Consider the following 26,511-nt stretch of genomic DNA (forward strand, 5'->3'; position numbering starts at 1 on the left):
CATCCCCTGTGGGGGGGGGGGGGGGGGGGGCAAATGGACACACAGAGTCAACTCTTTCTCTTACCTGGGGAGGTAGGAAGGGGTGAGGGGGAATGAAATGAACGGCGGTAGCATAAAAACAAGTACATTGAAAAACAACAACTACCAAAGAAGCATAATTGTTATTGACTGTGTTTTTTATGTCTTTGGGGCTGGTCGGTGGCCTTCCGGTGCTAGGAGACAACTGGGGATCACCCATCTTTATCTGTTGCTAAGGAGATTGATGTGATGTGATGTGAAAAGGAACAGGGGAGGGGCAGCTGTGGCAGCCCAAATAAGTTGAGTTGCCGTGCCAATGTCACGCTGTTCCACTACCCAGCTCCTCTCTGATCCCCTCACAAACCAACCACCTAAAGAGACGCTCAGAGAGAGCGAAACCAATCTGTTTCCGTAAAGGCCCGGTGAACACTTTCCTAATATTGAGTTACACCACCTTGCCCTCAGAACAGCCTCAATTCGTCGGGGCATGGACTCTACAAGGTTTTGAAAGCGTTCCACAGGGATGCTGGCCCATGTTGACTCCAATGCTTCCCACAGTTGTGTTAAGTTGGCTGGATGCCCATTGGGTAGTGGACCATTCTTGATACACACCGGAAACTGTTGAGCGTGAAAAACCCAGCAGCGTTGCAGTTCTTGACACAAACTAGTGCGCCTGGCATCTACTACCATACTCCGTTCAAAGGCACTTAAATATTTTGCCCATTCACTCTCTGAATGGCAGACGTTCACAATCCATGTCTCAGTTGACTCAAGGCTTAAAAAATCCTTATTTAACCAGTCTCCTCTCCTTAAATCTACACTGATTGAAATGGATTTAACACGTGACATCAATAAGGGATCATAGCTTTCACCTGGTCAGTCTGTCATGGAAAGAGCAGCTGTTCCTGATGTTTTATACACTCAGTATATTTTCAACATTATTAGGTTGGAATAATACTGTGCAATTGTAAGGGATTATGATAAATGCCCTTTTAGTGTAAGAGCCGATTGAAAATAATGTCTGAAATTTCAGCCTGTTTTGGTGGGATGGAGTTTTGGCCTTCCATGGTGACATCACCAGTCGGTAAATTAATTACTAGAAAACAAGAAAGAGTTCCAAACCTCTCTGCCAATAACAGATCATTTTGCAAAGCTGTCATCGAGGCAAAGGGTGGCTACTTTGAAGAATCTAAAATATATTTAGATTTGTTTAACACTTTTTTGGTCACTACATGATTCCATATGTGTTATTTCATAGTTTTGATGTCTTCCCTATTATTCTACAATGTAGAAAAAAGTACAAATAAAAGAAAAACCCTTGAATGAGTCAGTGTGTCCAAACATTTGACTGGTACTGTATGCATGTACAGGTTCTGTTGTGTGGAATCTGTGACAAGGATAATATGCCAAAACAGGGACACCTTCACTCTCACTGTTGCGGCAGGTGGCCTAGTGGTTAGAGCGTTGGACTAGTAACCAGCAGGTGGCCTAGTGGTCAGAGCGTTGGACTAGTAACCGAAAGGTTGCAAGATCGAATCCCTGAGCCAACAAGGTAAAAATCTGTCCTTCTGCCCCTGAACAAGGCAGTTAACCCACTGTTCCTAGGCCGTCATTGTAAATAAGAATTTGTTCTTAACTGACTTGCCTAGTAAAATAAAAAAAGTTCTGCAGGGTGGTCCAACATTATTGCTCCTTTAATTAAATCATACTGAATAAAAATATAAAACACAACCATTTCATTGATTTGACTGAGTTACAGTTCATATGAGGAAATCAGTCAATTGGAATAAATTCATTAGGCCCGAATCTATGGATTTCACATGACTGGGAACACAGAGTATGCATGTGTTGGTCAAAGTTGATAAAAAAAATGTATAAAATCAAATTGTATTTGTCACATGCGTCAAATACAAAAGGTGTAGACCTTACCGTGAAATGCTTATTTACAAGCCCTTGACCAACAACGCAGTTCAAGAAATAGAGTTAAGAAAATATTTACTAAATAAACTAAATTAAAAAGTAACAATAAAATAACAATAACGATGTGCGGGGGTGCAGGTTAGTCGAGGTAATTTATACATGTAGGTGGTGGGGGGGGGGGGGGGTCAATGTAAATAGTCTGGGTGGCCATTTGAGCAGCAGTCTTATGGTTTGAGGGTAGAAGCTGTTAAAGAGCCTGTTGGACCTAGTCTTGGCACTCCTGTACCACTTGCCGTGCGGTAGCAGAAAGAACAGTCTATGACATGAGTGACTGGAGTCTTTGACAATTTTTGGGGCCTTCCTCTTGATACCGCCTAGTATATAGGTCCTGGATGGCTGGAATGGCCCAGTGATGTACTTGGCCATTCGCACTACCCTCTGTAGCGCCTTACCGTCAGATGCCGAGCAGTTGCCATACCAGGTGGTGATGCAACCGGTCAGGATGCTCTCGAGGAGGCCCATCAAGAAGTCCAGGATCCAGTTGCAGAGGGAGGTGTTTAGTCCCAAGGTCCTTAGCTCAGTGATGAGCTTTATGGGCACTATGGTGTTGAACGCTGAGCTGTAGTCAATGATTAGCATTCTCACATAGGTGTTCCTTTTGTTCAGGTGGGAAAGGGCAGTGTGGAGTGCGACGGAGATTGCATCATCTATGGATCTGTTGGGGCGGTACGTGAATTGGAGTGGGTCTAGGGTTTCCGGGATGATGGTGTTGATGTGAGTCATGACCAGCCTTTCAAAGCACTTCCTGGCTACCAACGTGAGTTTTTTCCCCATGGTTGCACATATGACATGCTGGTAGAAATTAGGTCAAGCGGATTTAAGTTTGCCTGCATTAAAGTCCCCGGCCACTAGGAGCGCAGCCTCTGGATGAGCATTTTCTTGTTTGCTTATGGCCCTATACAGCTGGTTGAGTGTGGTCTTAGTGCCAACATCGGTATGTGGTGGTAAATAGACGGCTACGAATAATATAGATGAGAACTCTCTTGGTAAATAGAGTACATCATGATAAGCTGTAGACCACACTACCTCAGGCGTGCAATACATCGAGACGTCTTTAATATTAGACATCGCGCACCAGCTGTTAATGACAAATAGACACACATCCCAACCCCTTGTCTTACCAGACGTAGCTGTCCTGTCCTGCCGATGCACGGAAAACACAGCCAGCTCTATATTATTCGTGTCGTCGTTCAGCCACGACTCAGTGAAACAAGATATTTCAAAAATGTATTTCCTGTTGGTAGGTTAATCTCGAACGGAGATCATCTAGTTTATTTTCCAGTGATTGCACATTGGCCAATAGAACGGATGGTGGAGGCGGGTTACCCACTCGCCGACAAATTCTCAAAAGGCACCCCTATTTCCGTCTTTTCTTCATGCTAATGATGGGGATTTGGGCTTGGTCTCGGGGAAGCAGTATATCCTTCGCGTTGGACTGGCGCCATTACATTTAAATTATTTTCAATGTCCGTAGCTTATGCCTGCCCATACCATAATCCCACCATGGGGCACTCTGTTCACAACGTTGACATCAGCAAACCGCTCACCCACACCACGCCATATACATGGTCTGCGGTTGTGAGGCCGGTTGGATGTACTGCCAAATTCTCTAAACAACGGAGACGGCTTATGGTAGAGAAATTAACATGAAATTCTCTGGCAACAGCTCTGGTGGACATTCCTGCAGTCAGCATGCCAATTACACAATCCCTCAAAACTTGAGACATCTGTGGCATTGTGTTGTGTGACAAAACTGCATATTTTAGTGGTCTTTTATTATCCCCAGCACAAGGTGCACCTGTGTAATGCGCATGCTTTTTAATCACCTTATTGATATGTTTCACTGGTCAGGTGGATGGATTATCTTAGTAAAGGAGAAATTCTCACCAACAGGAACGTAAACACATTTGTGCCCAAAATTTGAGAGAAATACATTTTTAGTGCGTTTGGCAAACTTTTGGGATCTTTTATTTCATCTCATGAAACATGGAACCAAAACTTTACATGTTGTGTTTATATTTTTGTTCAGTGTATATCTCTCAAAGGGAGGGATAAATAAATTAATTAAATGTTCGCTGCTCAGTGTTCATGTACATTTATTGTGAAACCATGATTTAAATAATTGCATGTATGCATTTTGGGTACTATGGGTATAATAGAGTCAGGCAGAAGCAGCAAGTTTGTGAATGAGGTTCAAAGACAGGCTCATTTGCTATTTTTATTTTGTGTTTCTTTATTCTCAATACAAGGCTCTTGTCAGGTTTATTCACAACACAGAGAAATCCCTTTTCTAAAGTTACTCTACTCGCTACAGCTTAACTTTCAATCTAACATGGTCTGAGAGAGTGAGAGAAGAGCTACCATGGCTGAGAGAGACAGAGGAGAAGAGCTACCATGGCTGAGAGCGACAGAGGAGAAGCGCTACCATGGCTGAGAGAGAAGGTGCCTGAGAGAGTGAGAGAAGAAAAGCTATCATGGCTGAGAGAGTAAGAGAAGAGCTACCATGGCTGCGAGAGAAAGAGGAGAAGAGCTATCATGGCTGAGAGAGAGAGAGAAGAACTACCATGGCTGAGAGAGAAAGAGGAGAAGAGCTATCATGGCTGAGAGAGAGAGAGAAGAGCTACCATGGCTGAGAGAGAAAGAGGAGAAGAGCTACCATGGCTGAGAGAGAAAGAGGAGAAGAGCTACCATGGCTGAGAGAGTGAGAGAAGAGCTACCATGGCTGAGAGAGAAAGAGCGCCTGAGAGAGTGAGAGAAGAAGAGCACCCAAGCAGGGGTGAAAATCAGTTCAGGCTGGTCGCATGCAATCGGCACGTTTTCAAATGCAGATACATTCTCTAAAATGGACGAACAAGCGCCACCCACTAATCATAGTATCATCAATGGACACATGGACAGCATATGCTTTTAATATGCTTTTAAGAAGTAACTAACCAACACAACATATCATTTTCATCAGATCAGATGCACTGCTATTACTAAAAACCTCAACACAGCAATATCCATCCACAGTAGAACTGAAAACACACACTAGATAGGTCATTGGAGGGACCTTTACCCTTTTCTCCCTGTAATCTCTGTACCTTCAGAGATCTTCCGTGTTCTTTAACCCAGGTGTCTCTTTGATTTTGGGGTACTTTCTCTTCGTGAGGGAAGAAGAGGAGACAAATGAGGAGGGATTAGGTTTGTGTGCAGAGGGTCTGTTGCCCTTCCTAGCCCGGTAGGGGGGTGACAGGGTGCATGTGTCTCTCTGGCTCTCTGTGTGTGTGTGGTGTGTGTGTGTGTGCGTGGACACTATCCTCCTCAGATTGGTCGAATAGGTCCCGGATGCAAGGACACCCTTCTGGTCGCGTGTCATGGCTCTCTGCCCCTGTACTCTCAGACAAGTTAGAGGTCCAAGGAGGATCACGCAACATCCTGTTTCAATCAAGAGACACAGCAACAGACACGCTAGCCTCATCTTCCTGAGGCCTGCAGCACAGGGGTTTAGTACCCTGGGAATTATTCCTTTCCTCATCTGCCGTTTCACATTCATTCATACATTAAATGTGATCTCTCTCTCTCTCTCTCTCTGGACAACAAAAATGGCAATAAAATCACAGTATAGAATCGCCTATACATATAGAATTGTGAAAAATCGCAATACATATGATATCCGCACATAATTCTGGTGATAATATGGTATTGGTGAGGTACCTGACAATTCCCAGCCCTAAATGATACCCTTGGATATAACCAAACTTGATATGTTTTGAATTTCATTCACTGTAATTAACTTGGTCTTGTTGAAATAAGCTCCATTGACTGTAGTCACAAGCTGACAGCAGCTGTTCTGAATGTTCACAACATGTTGATGACGGTGTTTTGTAGCCCTCACAAGAAAGTTAAAAGTGCAACTAGAGATTTCTGATCGTATGCACTTTTTTTCCTCGACAGAGAAAGACAAACCGTGTTTTTTTGTTGTTGTCCAGTTCGAAGCAGGCTACAAGATCAAAAGAACTGGGAGCATAAAAGTAGATTATACCGAATAAATGTCGAGTCAACCCAGCCACTGAACTCCATTGAACAAACAAACTTCTGGGATGAGACAAAGAGAGCTGCAGAGCACAATAAAGCCCATCTCCAGAGAATCCACGATACATATCTTTTTGGTTTTCAATGTGAAAGGATCTATACAAAAGCCTTTCCTTCATCCTGTATATATATTTATATATAAAAATATAACTCCATCCATTGAATGTAAAGTACTGCTAGCCAATGGAGAGGATGTGTCTTTGTGTTTTGGCCGTATATTGGATATATCGTACAATCGGCTCATTCACTCGAATTAGCCGAGAAGCTACACTGAATAATCTAGAAAATGGCCCGCAGACATAAAGTGGCACATACTGTACATGTACTCCATCGTAGTGCCTTATCAATATGCATTATGACAGCTAAGGGCAGAGCTCATCTGCATACCATGTTTCATACAATAACAATCAAACCAACAAGAGGAGAGAAAGACCTGGCAGTAAAGCAGAGGAGTAAAATAAGAAGGGGAAAGACAGAGAGGACAGGGTGTTTCAGGGGTATGGAAGGACAGAGGACAGGGTGTTTCAGGGGTATGGAAGGACAGAGGACAGGGTGTTTCAGGGGTATGGAAGGACAGAGGACAGGGTGTTTCAGGGGTGTGGAAGAACAGAGGACAGGGTGTTTCAGGGGTATGGAAAGACAGAGAGGACAGGGTGTTTCAGGGGTATGGAAGAACAGAGGACAGGGTGTTTCAGGGGTATGGAAGGACAGAGGACAGGGTGTTTCAGGGGTATGGAAGGACAGAGGACAGGGTGTTTCAGGGGTATGGAAGGACAGAGGACAGGGTGTTTCAGGGGTATGGAAGGACAGAGGACAGGGTGTTTCAGGGGTATGGAAGGACAGAGGACAGGGTGTTTCAGGAGTATGGAAGGACAGAGAGGACAGGGTGTTTCAGGGGTATGGAAAGACAGAGAGGACAGGGTGTTTCAGGGGTATGGAAGGACAGAGGACAGGGTGTTTCAGGGGTATGGAAGGACAAAGGACAGGGTGTTTCAGGGGTATGGAAAGACAAAGGACAGGGTGTTTCAGGGGTATGGAAGGACAGAGAGGACAGGGTGTTTCAGGGGTATGGAAGGATCGAGAGGAATGGAATGATCTGATTCATGATGAGTGGGTTGAATCAAATGGTACACTGTTACAGCTCTTCAAATGAACTGAGCAATTCTTCAGGGATTTCAAAATGGAAATTTAAAGAAAATCTGCTGCCTCCTCAAACTTCAAGACATCACAGTGTGTTCTTTATCACATCCACAGGTTTAGAGTTAGGTAGCTAGCTCTACCTCAAACATGAGGATAGGATACTATGCCTAAATGAGGTTAGACTATGGTAGTGAGGTTTAAACTATCCCATTCAGAATGCTAACTCAAAATGATCAAGTAGCCTAGTCTGGAGTTTGACGTCCCCTAATCTTAAAGGAAGAACTGATGTGGTGGCTCTTCAAGCTATTCAATGTTGTAAAGGTCATTTAAATGTTGAGCTGGTAAATTGTAGTTCTTCTCAGCAGTACATTCAACAAAGGGAAACCGAGCCGCAAGCTTCCCAGTGACGCGAGCCTACCAGACGAGCTAAATGCCCTTGACGCTTGATGAAAGGCAAGCAACACTGAAGCATGCATGAGAGCACCAGCTGTTGAGGACGACATGTGTGATCATGCTCTCCGTAGCCGATGTGAGCAAGACCTTTAAACAGGTCAACATTCACAAGGCCGTGGGGCTAGGGCGTGTACTAGGAGCATGCACGGACCAACTGGCAAGTGTCTTCACTGATATTTTCAACCTCTCCCTGACAGAGTCTGTAATACCTACATGTTTCAAGCAGACCACCATAGTCCCTGTGCCCAAGAAAGCCAAGGTAACCTGCCTAAATGTCTTTTGCCCTGTAGTTCTCACATCTATATCCAAGAAATGCATTGAAAGGCTGGTTCATGGCTCACATCAACACAATCCTCCCAGACCCACTCAAATTCACATACCGCCCCAACAGATCCGTAGCAATCTCTATTGCACTCCACACTGCCCTTTCCCACCTGGACAAAAGGAACACCTATGTCTTCCTTTAGAATACTGTTCCTTGACTACAGCTCAGCGTTCAACACCATAGTGCAACAAAGCTCATCACAAAGCTAAGGAACCTGGGACTAAACACCTCCCTCTGCAACTGGATCCTGGACTTCCTGACGGGCCGCCCCCAGGTGGTAAGGGTAGGCAACAACACATTTGCCATGCAGATTCTCAACACTGGGACCCCTCAGGGGGGCGTGCTTAGTCCCCTCCTGTACTCCATGTTCACCCACAACTGCCTCCAAACAGGCCCCCCATTAACATCGATGGGGCTGAAGTGGAGCGGGTGGAGAGTTTTAAATTCCTTGGTGTCCACATCACCAACAAACGATCATGGTCCAAACACACCAAGACAGTCGTGAAGAGGGCACGACAACACCTTTTCCCCCTCAGGAGACTGAAAAGATTTGGCATGGGTCCCCAGATCATCAAAATTGTCTACAGCTGCACCATCGAAGGCATCCTGACCGGTTGCATTACCACCTGGTATGGCAACTGCCTAGCATCCGACCGTAAGGCGCTACAGAGGGTAGTGTGTTCGGCCCAGTACATTCCTTGGGCCAAGCTTCCTGCCATCCAGGATTATATACTACGCGGTGTCAATAGGAAGGCCCAAAAAATTGTCAAAGACTCCAGTCACCCAAGTCATAGACTGTTCTCTCTGCTATCGCACGGCAAGCGGTACCGGAACGCCAAGTCTAGGTCCAAAAGGCTCCTTAACAGCTTCTACCCCCAAGCCATAAGACTGCTGAACAATTAATCAACTGGCCACCTGGATAATTTACATTGACCCCCCCCCCCCTTTGTTTTTACACATCTGCTACTTGCTGTTTATTATCTATGCATAGTCACTTTACCCCTACCTACAGGTACAAATTACCTCAACTAACCTGTAACGCCGCACATTGACTCAGTACCGGTACCCCCTGCATATAGGCCTTGTTATTGTTATGTAATTTTAGTTTATTTTGTAAATGTTTTCTTAACCAACAATGCAGTTCAAGAAGTAGAGTTAAGGGCTTGTAAGTAAGCATTAAGCAGTAAGGTCTACACCTGTTGTATTCAGCGCAATGTGACAAATACAATTGGATTCGATTTTGATTTGAGCCAGAATGAAGGATATTTCAAAGCATCATGCTAAGAACGGACCAGTGACAGTTTGAGGAACTCTGATCCACATACAACACAAGGAGTAAGAGTCTGAAGTTAGTCTGATGGCCACTTTACTAAACACCAATTTCTATAGATTACTACTCTGAGTCAGAGAGTGTAGGTCAGCTGACTAAGTATCAATCCCAGATCTCACACCAAGCAACTGATTTTCAGTCTCAACAGTATTACATGCAGACAGAGTGTTCATGTTTTTGTATATAACTAGGCGAGTCAATAAGAACAAAATTCTTATTTACAATGACGGCCTACCAAAGAGGGAAAGTCCTCCTGCAGGGACAGGGGCTGGGAATGAGGAATAAAAAATGTAGGACAAAAACACACAACGACAAGAGAGACACCACCACATCACTACATAAAGAGAGACCTAAGACAACAACACAGCATGGTAGCAACACAACAAGACAACAACACGGTAGCAACACAACAACAGCATGGTAGCAACACAACATGACAACAACATGGTAGCAACACAACATGACAACAGCACGGTAGCAACACAACATGACAACAACACGGTAGCAACACAACATGACAACAGCATGGTAGCAACACAACAACAGCATGGTAGCAACACAACATGACAACAGCACGGTAGCAACACAACATGACAACAGCACGGTAGCAACACAACATGACAACAACACGGTAGCAACACAACATGACAACAGCATGGTAGCAACACAACAACAACATGGTAGCAACACAACAAGACAACAGCACGGTAGCAACACAACATGACAACAGCATGGTAGCAACACAACATGACAACAACATGGTAGCAACACAACATGACAACAGCATGGTAGCAACACAACAAGACAACAACACGGTAGCAACACAACAACAGCATGGTAGCAACACAACATGACAACAACATGGTAGCAACACAACATGACAACAGCACGGTAGCAACACAACATGACAACAACACGGTAGCAACACAACATGACAACAGCAGGGTAGCAACACAACATGACAACAGCATGGTAGCAACACAACAACAGCATGGTAGCAACACAACAACAACACGGTAGCAGCACAACATGACAACAGCATGGTAGCAGCACAACATGACAACAACATGGTAGCAACACAACAAGACAACAGCATGGTAGCAACACAACATGACAACAGCACGGTAGCAACACAACATGACAACAACATGGTAGCAACACAACATGACAACAACACGGTAGCAACACAACATGACAACAGCACGGTAGCAACACAACATGACAACAACATGGTAGCAACACAACATGACAACAGCACGGTAGCAACACAACATGACAACAGCACGGTAGCAACACAACATGACAACAACACGGTAGCAACACAACAACAACACGGTAGCAACACAACATGACAACAACATGGTAGCAACACAACATGACAACAACATGGTAGCAACACAACAAGACAACAACATGGTAGCAACACAACAAGACAACAGCATGGTAGCAACACAACAAGACAACAGCATGATAGCAACACAACAAGACAACAGCATGGTAGCAACACAACAAGACAACAGCATGGTAGCAACACAACATGACAACAGCATGGTAGCAACACAACAAGACAACAGCATGGTAGCAACACAACAAGACAACAGCATGGTAGCAACACAACAAGACAACAGCATGGTAGCAACACAACATGACAACAACACGGTAGAAACACAACAACAACATGGTAGCAACACAACAACAACATGGTAGCAACACAACATGACAACAACATGGTAGCAACACAACATGACAACAACATGGTAGCAACACAACAACAACATTGTAGCAACACAACAAGACAACAGCATGGTAGTAACACAACATGGCGGCAGCAGCACAACATGGTACACACATATTAGGCACAGACAACAGCACAAAGGGCAGAACGGTAGAGACAACAAAACACACCTCGGAGTGTGGTGTCAGGAAAATAACCTCACACTCAACGTCAACAAAACATACCTCGGAGTGTGGTGTCAGGAAAATAACCTCACACTCAACATCAACAAAACACACCTCGGAGTGTGGTGTCAGGAAAATAACCTCACACTCAACAAAACACACCTTGGAGTGTGGTGTCAGGAAAATAACCTCACAATCAACGCCAACAAAACACACCTCGGAGTGTGGTGTCAGGAAAATAACCTCAAACTCAACATCAACAAAACACACCTCGGAGTGTGGTGTCAGGAAAATAACCTCACACTCAACGTCAACAAAACACACCTCGGAGTGTGGTGTCAGGAAAATAACCTCACACTCAACGTCAACAAAACACACCTCGGAGTGTGGTGTCAGGAAAATAACCTCACACTCAACAAAACACACCTCGGAGTGTGGTGTCAGGAAAATAACCTCACACTCAACGTCAACAAAACACACCTTGGAGTGTGGTGTCAGGAAAATAACCTCAAACTCAACGTCAACAAAACACACCTTGGAGTGTGGTGTCAGGAAAATAACCTCACACTCAACGTCAACAAAACACACCTCGGAGTGTGGTGTCAGGAAAATAACCTCACACTCAACATCAACAAAACACACCTCGGAGTGTGGTGTCAGGAAAATAACCTCACACTCAACATCAACAAAACACACCTTGGAGTGTGGTGTCAGGAAAATAACCTCACACTCAACGACAAAAAAACACACCTCGGAGTGTGGTGTCAGGAAAATAACCTCACACTCAACGACAAAAAAACACACCTCGGAGTGTGGTGTCAGGAAAATAACCTCACACTCAACGTCAACAAAACACACCTTGGAGTGTGGTGTCAGGAAAATAACCTCACACTCAACATCAACAAAACACACCTCGGAGTGTGGTGTCAGGAAAATAACCTCACACTCAACGTCAACAAAACACACCTCGGAGTGTGGTGTCAGGAAAATAACCTCTCACTCAACGTCAACAAAACACACCTCGGAGTGTGGTGTCAGGAAAATAACCTCACACTCAACGTCAACAAAACACACCTCGGAGTGTGGTGTCAGGAAAAATAACCTCACACTCAACGCCAACAAAACACACCTCGGAGTGTGGTGTCAGGAAAATAACCTCAAACTCAACATCAACAAAACACACCTTGGAGTGTGGTGTCAGGAAAATAACCTCACACTCGACATCAACAAAACACACCTTGGAGTGTGGTGTCAGGAAAATAACCTCACACTCAACGTCAAAAAAACACAACTCGGAGTGTGGTGTCAGGAAAATAACCTCACACTCAACGTCAACAAAACACACCTCGGAGTGTGGTGTCAGGAAAAATAACCTCACACTCAACGTCAACAAAACACACCTCGGAGTGTGGTGTCAGGAAAATAACCTCACACTCAACATCAACAAAACACACCTCGGAGTGTGGTGTCAGGAAAATAACCTCACACTCAACGTCAACAAAACACACCTCGGAGTGTGGTGTCAGGAAAATAACCTCACACTCAACGTCAACAAAACACACCTAGGAGTGTGGTGTCAGGAAAATAACCTCACACTCAACATCAACAAAACACACCTTGGAGTGTGGTGTCAGGAAAATAACCTCACACTCAACGACAAAAAAACACACCTCGGAGTGTGGTGTCAGGAAAATAACCTCACACTCAACAAAACACACCTCGGAGTGTGGTGTCAGGAAAATAACCTCACACTCAACGTCAACAAAACACACCTCGGAGTGTGGTGTCAGGAAAATAACCTCACACTCAACATCAACAAAACACACCTCGGAGTGTGGTGTCAGGAAAATAACCTCACACTCAACGTCAACAAAACACACCTCGGAGTGTGGTGTCAGGAAAATAACCTCTCACTCAACGTCAACAAAACACACCTCGGAGTGTGGTGTCAGGAAAATAACCTCACACTCAACGTCAACAAAACACACCTCGGAGTGTGGTGTCAGGAAAAATAACCTCACACTCAACGCCAACAAAACACACCTCGGAGTGTGGTGTCAGGAAAATAACCTCAAACTCAACATCAACAAAACACACCTTGGAGTGTGGTGTCAGGAAAATAACCTCACACTCGACATCAACAAAACACACCTTGGAGTGTGGTGTCAGGAAAATAACCTCACACTCAACGTCAAAAAAACACAACTCGGAGTGTGGTGTCAGGAAAATAACCTCACACTCAACGTCAACAAAACACACCTCGGAGTGTGGTGTCAGGAAAAATAACCTCACACTCAACGTCAACAAAACACACCTCGGAGTGTGGTGTCAGGAAAATAACCTCACACTCAACATCAACAAAACACACCTCGGAGTGTGGTGTCAGGAAAATAACCTCACACTCAACGTCAACAAAACACACCTCGGAGTGTGGTGTCAGGAAAATAACCTCACACTCAACGTCAACAAAACACACCTAGGAGTGTGGTGTCAGGAAAATAACCTCACACTCAACATCAACAAAACACACCTTGGAGTGTGGTGTCAGGAAAATAACCTCACACTCAACGACAAAAAAACACACCTCGGAGTGTGGTGTCAGGAAAATAACCTCACACTCAACAAAACACACCTCGGAGTGTGGTGTCAGGAAAATAACCTCACACTCAACGTCAACAAAACACACCTCGGAGTGTGGTGTCAGGAAAATAACCTCACACTCAACATCAACAAAACACACCTCGGAGTGTGGTGTCAGGAAAATAACCTCACACTCAACGTCAACAAAACACACCTCGGAGTGTGGTGTCAGGAAAATAACCTCTCACTCAACGTCAACAAAACACACCTCGGAGTGTGGTGTCAGGAAAATAACCTCACACTCAACGTCAACAAAACACACCTCGGAGTGTGGTGTCAGGAAAAATAACCTCACACTCAACGCCAACAAAACACACCTCGGAGTGTGGTGTCAGGAAAATAACCTCAAACTCAACATCAACAAAACACACCTTGGAGTGTGGTGTCAGGAAAATAACCTCACACTCGACATCAACAAAACACACCTTGGAGTGTGGTGTCAGGAAAATAACCTCACACTCAACGTCAAAAAAACACACCTCGGAGTGTGGTGTCAGGAAAATAACCTCACACTCAACGTCAACAAAACACACCTCGGAGTGTGGTGTCAGGAAAAATAACCTCACACTCGACGTCAACAAAACACACCTCGGAGTGTGGTGTCAGGAAAATAACCTCACACTCAACATCAACAAAACACACCTCGGAGTGTGGTGTCAGGAAAATAACCTCACACTCAACATCAACAAAACACACCTCGGAGTGTGGTGTCAGGAAAATAACCTCACACTCAAAAAAACACACCTTGGAGTGTGGTGTCAGGAAAATAACCTCACAATCAACGCCAACAAAACACACCTCGGAGTGTGGTGTCAGGAAAATAACCTCAAACTCAACATCAACAAAACACACCTTGGAGTGTGGTGTCAGGAAAATAACCTCACACTCAACGTCAACAAAACACACCTCGGAGTGTGGTGTCAGGAAAATAACCTCACACTCAACGTCAACAAAACACACCTCGGAGTGTGGTGTCAGGAAAATAACCTCACACTCAACAAAACACACCTCGGAGTGTGGTGTCAGGAAAATAACCTCACACTCAACGTCAACAAAACACACCTTGGAGTGTGGTGTCAGGAAAATAACCTCAAACTCAACGTCAACAAAACACACCTTGGAGTGTGGTGTCAGGAAAATAACCTCACACTCAACGTCAACAAAACACACCTCGGAGTGTGGTGTCAGGAAAATAACCTCACACTCAACGTCAACAAAACACACCTCGGAGTGTGGTGTCAGGAAAATAACCTCACACTCAACATCAACAAAACACACCTTGGAGTGTGGTGTCAGGAAAATAACCTCACACTCAACGACAAAAAAACACACCTCGGAGTGTGGTGTCAGGTAAATAACCTCACACTCAACAAAACACACCTCGGAGTGTGGTGTCAGGAAAATAACCTCACACTCAACGTCAACAAAACACACCTTGGAGTGTGGTGTCAGGAAAATAACCTCACACTCAACATCAACAAAACACACCTCGGAGTGTGGTGTCAGGAAAATAACCTCACACTCAACGTCAACAAAACACACCTCGGAGTGTGGTGTCAGGAAAATAACCTCTCACTCAACGTCAACAAAACACACCTCGGAGTGTGGTGTCAGGAAAATAACCTCACACTCAACATCAACAAAACACACCTTGGAGTGTGGTGTCAGGAAAATAACCTCACACTCAACATCAACAAAACACACCTTGGAGTGTGGTGTCAGGAAAATAACCTCACACTCAACATCAACAAAACACACCTTGGAGTGTGGTGTCAGGAAAATAACCTCACACTCAACGTCAACAAAACACACCTCGGAGTGTGGTGTCAGGAAAATAACCTCACACTCAACGCCAACAAAACACACCTCGGAGTGTGGTGTCAGGAAAATAACCTCACACTCAACGTCAACAAAACACACCTCGGAGTGTGGTGTCAGGAAAATAACCTCACACTCAACAAAACACACCTCGGAGTGTGGTGTCAGGAAAATAACCTCACACTCAACGTCAACAAAACACACCTTGGAGTGTGGTGTCAGGAAAATAACCTCAAACTCAACGTCAACAAAACACACCTTGGAGTGTGGTGTCAGGAAAATAACCTCACACTCAACGTCAACAAAACACACCTCGGAGTGTGGTGTCAGGAAAATAACCTCACACTCAACGTCAACAAAACACACCTCGGAGTGTGGTGTCAGGAAAATAACCTCACACTCAACGTCAACAAAACACACCTCGGAGTGTGGTGTCAGGAAAATAACCTCACACTCAACATCAACAAAACACACCTTGGAGTGTGGTGTCAGGAAAATAACCTCACACTCAACGACAAAAAAACACACCTCGGAGTGTGGTGTCAGGTAAATAACCTCACACTCAACAAAACACACCTCGGAGTGTGGTGTCAGGAAAATAACCTCACACTCAACGTCAACAAAACACACCTTGGAGTGTGGTGTCAGGAAAATAACCTCACACTCAACATCAACAAAACACACCTCGGAGTGTGGTGTCAGGAAAATAACCTCACACTCAACGTCAACAAAACACACCTCGGAGTGTGGTGTCAGGAAAATAACCTCTCACTCAACGTCAACAAAACACACCTCGGAGTGTGGTGTCAGGAAAATAACCTCACACTCAACATCAACAAAACACACCTTGGAGTGTGGTGTCAGGAAAATAACCTCACACTCAACATCAACAAAACACACCTTGGAGTGTGGTGTCAGGAAAATAACCTCACACTCAACATCAACAAAACACACCTTGGAGTGTGGTGTCAGGAAAATAACCTCACACTCAACGTCAACAAAACACACCTCGGAGTGTGGTGTCAGGAAAATAACCTCACACTCAACGCCAACAAAACACACCTCGGAGTGTGGTGTCAGGAAAATAACCTCACACTCAACGTCAACAAAACACACCTCGGAGTGTGGTGTCAGGAAAATAACCTCACACTCAACATCAACAAAACACACCTCGGAGTGTAGTGTCAGGAAAATAACCTCACACTCAACATCAACAAAACACACCTCGGAGTGTGGTGTCAGGAAAATAACCTCACACTCAACAAAACACACCTTGGAGTGTGGTGTCAGGAAAATAACCTCACAATCAACGCCAACAAAACACACCTCGGAGTGTGGTGTCAGGAAAATAACCTCAAACTCAACATCAACAAAACACACCTTGGAGTGTGGTGTCAGGAAAATAACCTCACACTCAACGTCAACAAAACACACCTCGGAGTGTGGTGTCAGGAAAATAACCTCACACTCAACGTCAACAAAACACACCTCGGAGTGTGGTGTCAGGAAAATAACCTCACACTCAACAAAACACACCTCGGAGTGTGGTGTCAGGAAAATAACCTCACACTCAACGTCAACAAAACACACCTTGGAGTGTGGTGTCAGGAAAATAACCTCAAACTCAACGTCAACAAAACACACCTTGGAGTGTGGTGTCAGGAAAATAACCTCACACTCAACGTCAACAAAACACACCTCGGAGTGTGGTGTCAGGAAAATAACCTCACACTCAACGTCAACAAAACACACCTCGGAGTGTGGTGTCAGGAAAATAACCTCACACTCAACATCAACAAAACACACCTTGGAGTGTGGTGTCAGGAAAATAACCTCTCACTCAACGTCAACAAAACACACCTCGGAGTGTGGTGTCAGGAAAATAACCTCACACTCAACATCAACAAAACACACCTTGGAGTGTGGTGTCAGGAAAATAACCTCACACTCAACATCAACAAAACACACCTTGGAGTGTGGTGTCAGGAAAATAACCTCACACTCAACATCAACAAAACACACCTTGGAGTGTGGTGTCAGGAAAATAACCTCACACTCAACGTCAACAAAACACACCTCGGAGTGTGGTGTCAGGAAAATAACCTCACACTCAACGCCAACAAAACACACCTCGGAGTGTGGTGTCAGGAAAATAACCTCACACTCAACGTCAACAAAACACACCTCGGAGTGTGGTGTCAGGAAAATAACCTCACACTCAACATCAACAAAACACACCTCGGAGTGTAGTGTCAGGAAAATAACCTCACACTCAACATCAACAAAACACACCTCGGAGTGTGGTGTCAGGAAAATAACCTCACACTCAACAAAACACACCTTGGAGTGTGGTGTCAGGAAAATAACCTCACAATCAACGCCAACAAAACACACCTCGGAGTGTGGTGTCAGGAAAATAACCTCAAACTCAACATCAACAAAACACACCTTGGAGTGTGGTGTCAGGAAAATAACCTCACACTCAACGTCAACAAAACACACCTCGGAGTGTGGTGTCAGGAAAATAACCTCACACTCAACGTCAACAAAACACACCTCGGAGTGTGGTGTCAGGAAAATAACCTCACACTCAACAAAACACACCTCGGAGTGTGGTGTCAGGAAAATAACCTCACACTCAACGTCAACAAAACACACCTTGGAGTGTGGTGTCAGGAAAATAACCTCAAACTCAACGTCAACAAAACACACCTTGGAGTGTGGTGTCAGGAAAATAACCTCACACTCAACGTCAACAAAACACACCTCGGAGTGTGGTGTCAGGAAAATAACCTCACACTCAACGTCAACAAAACACACCTCGGAGTGTGGTGTCAGGAAAATAACCTCACACTCAACATCAACAAAACACACCTTGGAGTGTGGTGTCAGGAAAATAACCTCACACTCAACGACAAAAAAACACACCTCGGAGTGTGGTGTCAGGTAAATAACCTCACACTCAACAAAACACACCTCGGAGTGTGGTGTCAGGAAAATAACCTCACACTCAACGTCAACAAAACACACCTTGGAGTGTGGTGTCAGGAAAATAACCTCACACTCAACATCAACAAAACACACCTCGGAGTGTGGTGTCAGGAAAATAACCTCACACTCAACGTCAACAAAACACACCTCGGAGTGTGGTGTCAGGAAAATAACCTCTCACTCAACGTCAACAAAACACACCTCGGAGTGTGGTGTCAGGAAAATAACCTCACACTCAACATCAACAAAACACACCTTGGAGTGTGGTGTCAGGAAAATAACCTCACACTCAACATCAACAAAACACACCTTGGAGTGTGGTGTCAGGAAAATAACCTCACACTCAACATCAACAAAACACACCTTGGAGTGTGGTGTCAGGAAAATAACCTCACACTCAACGTCAACAAAACACACCTCGGAGTGTGGTGTCAGGAAAATAACCTCACACTCAACGCCAACAAAACACACCTCGGAGTGTGGTGTCAGGAAAATAACCTCAAACTCAACATCAACAAAACACACCTTGGAGTGTGGTGTCAGGAAAATAACCTCACACTCAACATCAACAAAACACACCTTGGAGTGTGGTGTCAGGAAAATAACCTCACACTCAACGTCAAAAAAACACACCTCGGAGTGTGGTGTCAGGAAAATAACCTCACACTCAACGTCAACAAAACACACCTCGGAGTGTGGTGTCAGGAAAAATAACCTCACACTCAACGTCAACAAAACACACCTCGTAGTGTGGTGTCAGGAAAATAACCTCACACTCAACATCAACAAAACACACCTCGGAGTGTGGTGTCAGGAAAATAACCTCACACTCAACGTCAAAAAAACACACCTCGGAGTGTGGTGTCAGGAAAATAACCTCACACTCAACGTCAACAAAACACACCTCGGAGTGTGGTGTCAGGAAAAATAACCTCACACTCAACATCAACAAAACACACCTTGGAGTGTGGTGTCAGGAAAATAACCTCACACTCAACAAAACACACCTTGGAGTGTGGTGTCAGGAAAATAACCTCACACTCAACGCCAACAAAACACACCTCGGAGTGTGGTGTCAGGAAAATAACCTCACACTCAACATCAACAAAACACACCTCGGAGTGTGGTGTCAGGAAAATAACCTCAAACTCAACATCAACAAAACACACCTTGGAGTGTGGTGTCAGGAAAATAACCTCACACTCAACGTCAACAAAACACACCTCGGAGTGTGGTGTCAGGAAAATAACCTCACACTCATCATCAACAAAACACACCTTGGAGTGTGGTGTCAGGAAAATAACCTCACACTCAACAAAACACACCTTGGAGTGTGGTGTCAGGAAAATAACCTCACACTCAACGCCAACAAAACACACCTCGGAGTGTGGTGTCAGGAAAATAACCTCACACTCAACATCAACAAAACACACCTTGGAGTGTGGTGTCAGGAAAATAACCTCACACTCAACATCAACAAAACACACCTCGGAGTGTGGTGTCAGGAAAATAACCTCACACTCAACAAAACACACCTCGGAGTGTGGTGTCAGGAAAATAACCTCACACTCAACGTCAACAAAACACACCTTGGAGTGTGGTGTCAGGAAAATAACCTCAAACTCAACGTCAACAAAACACACCGTGGAGTGTGGTGTCAGGAAAATAACCTCACACTCAACGTCAACAAAACACACCTCGGAGTGTGGTGTCAGGAAAATAACCTCACACTCAACGTCAACAAAACACACCTCGGAGTGTGGTGTCAGGAAAATAACCTCACACTCAACATCAACAAAACACACCTTGGAGTGTGGTGTCAGGAAAATAACCTCACACTCAACGACAAAAAAACACACCTCGGAGTGTGGTGTCAGGTAAATAACCTCACACTCAACAAAACACACCTCGGAGTGTGGTGTCAGGAAAATAACCTCACACTCAACGTCAACAAAACACACCTTGGAGTGTGGTGTCAGGAAAATAACCTCACACTCAACATCAACAAAACACACCTCGGAGTGTGGTGTCAGGAAAATAACCTCACACTCAACGTCAACAAAACACACCTCGGAGTGTAGTGTCAGGAAAATAACCTCTCACTCAACGTCAACAAAACACACCTCGGAGTGTGGTGTCAGGAAAATAACCTCACACTCAACATCAACAAAACACACCTTGGAGTGTGGTGTCAGGAAAATAACCTCACACTCAACATCAACAAAACACACCTTGGAGCGTGGTGTCAGGAAAATAACCTCACACTCAACATCAACAAAACACACCTTGGAGTGTGGTGTCAGGAAAATAACCTCACACTCAACGTCAACAAAACACACCTCGGAGTGTGGTGTCAGGAAAATAACCTCACACTCAACGCCAACAAAACACACCTCGGAGTGTGGTGTCAGGAAAATAACCTCAAACTCAACATCAACAAAACACACCTTGGAGTGTGGTGTCAGGAAAATAACCTCACACTCAACATCAACAAAACACACCTCGGAGTGTGGTGTCAGGAAAATAACCTCACACTCAACGTCAAAAAAACACACCTCGGAGTGTGGTGTCAGGAAAATAACCTCACACTCAACGTCAACAAAACACACCTCGGAGTGTGGTGTCAGGAAAAATAACCTCACACTCAACGTCAACAAAACACACCTCGGAGTGTGGTGTCAGGAAAATAACCTCACACTCAACATCAACAAAACACACCTCGGAGTGTGGTGTCAGGAAAATAACCTCACACTCAACGTCAAAAAAACACACCTCGGAGTGTGGTGTCAGGAAAATAACCTCACACTCAACGTCAACAAAACACACCTCGGAGTGTGGTGTCAGGAAAAATAACCTCACACTCAACATCAACAAAACACACCTTGGAGTGTGGTGTCAGGAAAATAACCTCACACTCAACAAAACACACCTTGGAGTGTGGTGTCAGGAAAATAACCTCACACTCAACGCCAACAAAACACACCTCGGAGTGTGGTGTCAGGAAAATAACCTCACACTCAACATCAACAAAACACACCTTGGAGTGTGGTGTCAGGAAAATAACCTCACACTCAACGTCAACAAAACACACCTCGGAGTGTGGTGTCAGGAAAATAACCTCACACTCAACATCAACAAAACACACCTCGGAGTGTGGTGTCAGGAAAATAACCTCAAACTCAACATCAACAAAACACACCTTGGAGTGTGGTGTCAGGAAAATAACCTCACACTCAACGTCAACAAAACACACCTCGGAGTGTGGTGTCAGGAAAATAACCTCACACTCAACATCACAAAACGCACCTTGGAGTGTGGTGTCAGGAAAATAACCTCACACTCAACATCAACAAAACACACCTCGGAGTGTGGTGTCAGGAAAATAACCTCACACTCAACAAAACACACCTCGGAGTGTGGTGTCAGGAAAATAACCTCACACTCAACGTCAACAAAACACACCTCGGAGTGTGGCGTCAGGAAAATAACCTCAAACTCAACATCAACAAAACACACCTTGGAGTGTGGTGTCAGGAAAATAACCTCACACTCAACGTCAATAAAACACACCTCGGAGTGTGGTGTCAGGAAAATAACCTCACACTCAACATCAACAAAACACACCTTGGAGTGTGGTGTCAGGAAAATAACCTCACACTCAACAAAACACACCTTGGAGTGTGGTGTCAGGAAAATAACCTCATACTCAACGCCAACAAAACACACCTCGGAGTGTGGTGTCAGGAAAATAACCTCACACTCAACGTCAACAAAAAACACACCTCGGAGTGTGGTGTCAGGAAAATAACCTCACACTCAACATCAACAAAACACACCTCGGAGTGTGGTGTCAGGAAAATAACCTCACACTCAACGTCAACAAAACACACCTCGGAGTGTGGTGTCAGGAAAATAACCTCACACTCAACGCCAACAAAACACACCTCGGAGTGTGGTGTCAGGTAAATAACCTCAAACTCAACATCAACAAAACACACCTTGGAGTGTGGTGTCAGGAAAATAACCTCACACTCAACGTCAACAAAACACACCTCGGAGTGTGGTGTCAGGAAAATAACCTCACACTCAACAAAACACACCTCGGAGTGTGGTGTCAGGAAAATAACCTCACACTCAACGTCAACAAAACACACCTCGGAGTGTGGTGTCAGGAAAATAACCTCACACTCAACATCAACAAAACACACCTTGGAGTGTGGTGTCAGAAAAATAACCTCACACTCAACATCAACAAAACACACCTTGGAGTGTGGTGTCAGGAAAATAACCTCACACTCAACATCAACAAAACACACCTCGGAGTGTGGTGTCAGGAAAATAACCTCACACTCAACAAAACACACCTTGGAATTTGGTGTCAGGAAAATAACCTCACACTCAACGTCAATAAAACACACCTCGGAGTGTGGTGTCAGGAAAATAACCTCACACTCAAATCAACAAAACACACCTCGGAGTGTGGTGTCAGGAAAATAACCTCACACTCAACATCAACAAAACACACCTCGGAGTGTGGTGTCAGGAAAATAACCTCACACTCAAATCAACAAAACAAAGGAGATGATCGTGGACTTCAGGAAACAGCAGAGGGATCACCCCCCTATCCACATCGACGGGTCAGTAGTGGAGAGGGTAGTAAGTTTTAAGTTCCTCGGCGTACACATCACGCACAAACTGAATTGGTCCACCGACACAGACAACGTTGTGAAGAAGGCGCAGCAGCGCCTCTTCAACCTCAGGAGGCTGAAGAAATTCGGCATGTCACCAAAAACACTCACAAACTTTTACAGATGCACAATCGAGAGCATCCTGTCGGGCTGTATCACCGCCTGGTACGGCAGCTGCTCCGCCCACAACCAGAAGGCTCTCCAGAGGGTAGTGAGGTCTGCACAACGCATCACCGGGGGCAAACTACCTGCCCTTCAGGACACCTACACCACCCGATGTCACAGGAAGGCCAAAAAAGATAATCAAGGACAGCAACCACCCGAGCCACTGCCTGTTCCCCCCGCTATCATCCAGAAGGCGAGGTCAGTACAGGTGCATCAAAGCGGGGATAGAGAGACTGAAAAACAGCTTCTATCTCAAGGCCATCAGACTGTTAAACAGCCATCACTAACCTTGAGTGGCTGCTGCTAACATACAGACTCATCTCTAGCCACTTTAATAATGAAAAATGTATGTAATAAATGTATCACTAGCCACTTTATATAATTCCACTTTATATAATGTTTACATACCCTACATTACTCATCTCATATGTATATACTGTACTCTATACCATCTACTGCATCTTGCCTATGCCGTTCGGCTATCGCTCATTCATACATCTTTATGTACATATTCTTATTCATTCCTTTACACTTGTGTGTATAAGGTAGTTGTTGTGAAATTGTTAGATTACTTGTTAGATATTACTGGACGGTCGGAACAAGAAGCACAAGCATTTCACTACACTCGTATTAACATCTGCTAACCATGTGTATGTGACAAATAAAATTTGATGAATATAAAATTCAACATACCAATTAGCATCTGGCTAAAAATACTTGAATCAGTCATAGAACCCATTGCCCTTCATGGTTGTGAGGTCTGGGGTCCGCTCACCAACCAAGAATTCACAAAATGGGACAAACACCAACTTGAGACTCTGCATGCAGAATTCTGCAAAAATATCCTCCGTGTACATTGTAGAACACCAAATAATGCATGCAGAGCAGAATTAGGCCGATACCCACTAATGATCAAAATCCAGAAAAGAGACGTTAAATTCTACAACCACCTAAAAGGAAGCGATTCCCAAAACTTCCATAACAAAGCCATCACCTACAGAGAGATGAACCTGGAGAAGAGTCCCCTAAGCAAACTGGTCCTAGGGCTCTGTTCACAAACACAAACACACCCCACAGAGCCCCAAGACAGCAACACAATTAGACCCAACCAAATCATGAGAAAACAAAAAGATAATTCTTTCCAATGTGTCAAGTAATTAACAAAAAAACGGAGCAAACTAGAATGCTATTTGGCCCTAAACAGAGACTACACAGTGGTAGAGTACCTGACCACTGTGACTGGCCCAAACTTAAGGAAAGCTTTGACTATGTACAGACTCAGTGAGTATAGCCTTGCTATTGAGAAAGGCCGCCGTAGGCAGACATGGCTCTCAAGAGAAGACAGGCTATGTGCACACTGCCCACAAAATGAGGTGGAAACTGAGCTGCACTTCCTAACCTCCTGACAAATGTATGACCATATTAGAGACACATATTTCCCTCAGATTACACAGACCCACAAAGAATTCAAAAACAAATCCAATTTTGATAAACTCCCATATCTACTGGGTGAAATACCAGAATGTGCATCACAGCAGCAAGATTTGTGACCTGTTGTCACAAGAAAAGGTCAACCAGTGAAAAACAAACACCATTGTAAATACTAGTCCATTACACCAGACAATCTCAATCAAGCACAGCTAAACTATCTGAAAGAATACAGAATCTATTTGAACTCAGGTGTGGATGGCCAGGGGCCATTGTCAGAATCTATGGTGGCCAGGGCCCAGGGGCCATTGTCAGAATCTATGGTGGCCAGGGCCCAGTGGCCAGGGGCCATTGTCAGACAAGACATTTGTGGGACTGCGTGTCAGATAGGAACGACCAGCCAGCCAGACAGCCAGACAGCCAGCCAGCCAGACAGCCAGACAGCCAGACGATAATGTATACAATTTGAACCCAGGTCTACTACATTGGTGACATAACAAGGGATGTCCCACTACCTCCGGGCAGCGGTCGGCAACAGGCAGCGGTCGGCAACAGGCAGGGGTCGGCAACAGGCAGGGGTCGGCAACAGGCAGGGGTCGGCAACAGGCAGGGGTCGGCAACAGGCAGGGGTCGGCAACAGGCAGCGGTCGGCAACAGGCAGGAGTCGGCAACAGGCAGGGGTCGGCAACAGGCAGGGGTCGGCAACAGGCAGGGGTCGGCAACAGGCAGGGGTCGGCAACAGGCAGGGGTCGGCAACAGGCAGGGGTCGGCAACAGGCAGGGGTCGGCAACAGGCAGGGGTCGGCAACAGGCAGGGGTCGGCAACAGGCAGGGGTCGGCAACAGGCAGCGGTCGGCAACAGGCAGCGGTCGGCAACAGGCAGCGGTCGGCAACAGGCAGCGGTCGGCAACAGGCAGGGGGCGGCATTCTCTTACTGGGCTTAATTGTGGTCAATTTGCAGTGTACAAAATATTATAACAACATTTGGCCTGCGGCTGAGCCTAGTTGCCTACCCCCGGCCTAGGCGCTTGAGACTTCAGTCAGACTCACAGGGGAAGTGATGTTTTCAGAGTGGACTCTAGCCAGATGCAATACTACACACTGAGGCGTCGGGGATAGTAGACTGCCCTGGGGGCGTCAGACAGAAAGACAGACGTCATACTCACAGGTGAAGAATACGAGCGCAGTGCGGATCAGGAGATCAACCGTCAGTTCCCATCTCTCTGAGACGCGGGACACCACAGGAGGAATCAGGATCGCAGCTGGCACGTAGAACTGAAGGGCAAAGGTGATGTAGATACCGAAACAGTAGAGAAGCTTTACAATCTGATACATCCTGGAGAAAGACAGAGAGAGAGAGAGAGAAAGAGAGAGAGAGAGAAAGAGAGACAGAGAGAGAGAGAGAGAGAGAGAGAGAGAAAGAGAGAGAGAGAGAAAGAGAGAGACAGAGAGAGAGAGGTTAAAGTCACAGCAAAGGCAGACACACACAACCACCATGGTTTTATTGATGACTGCATTTCAAGTTCCTGAGGAGACATCATATTAATTAATGAGTAGGACTAA

General features: G+C 45.1%; 1 protein-coding gene across 3 annotated transcripts in view; it reads right to left on the reverse strand.

Annotated features, from left to right (window-relative positions):
- The window catches only part of LOC129827433 (proton-coupled amino acid transporter 1-like), a 124,876-nt gene that overhangs the window by 2,951 nt on the left and 95,414 nt on the right, over positions 1-26,511 (reverse strand). For all 3 annotated transcript variants that reach the window (XM_055888278.1, XM_055888276.1, XM_055888279.1), the window contains exon 11: positions 26,115-26,284. In XM_055888278.1, the coding sequence (XP_055744253.1) occupies positions 26,115-26,284 (170 nt within the window). The remainder of the gene's footprint in view (positions 1-26,114; positions 26,285-26,511) is intronic.

This window comes from Salvelinus fontinalis, chromosome 29 (genome assembly GCF_029448725.1).
Source record: "Salvelinus fontinalis isolate EN_2023a chromosome 29, ASM2944872v1, whole genome shotgun sequence".
In the NCBI taxonomy this organism is placed as follows: Eukaryota; Metazoa; Chordata; class Actinopteri; order Salmoniformes; family Salmonidae; genus Salvelinus; species Salvelinus fontinalis.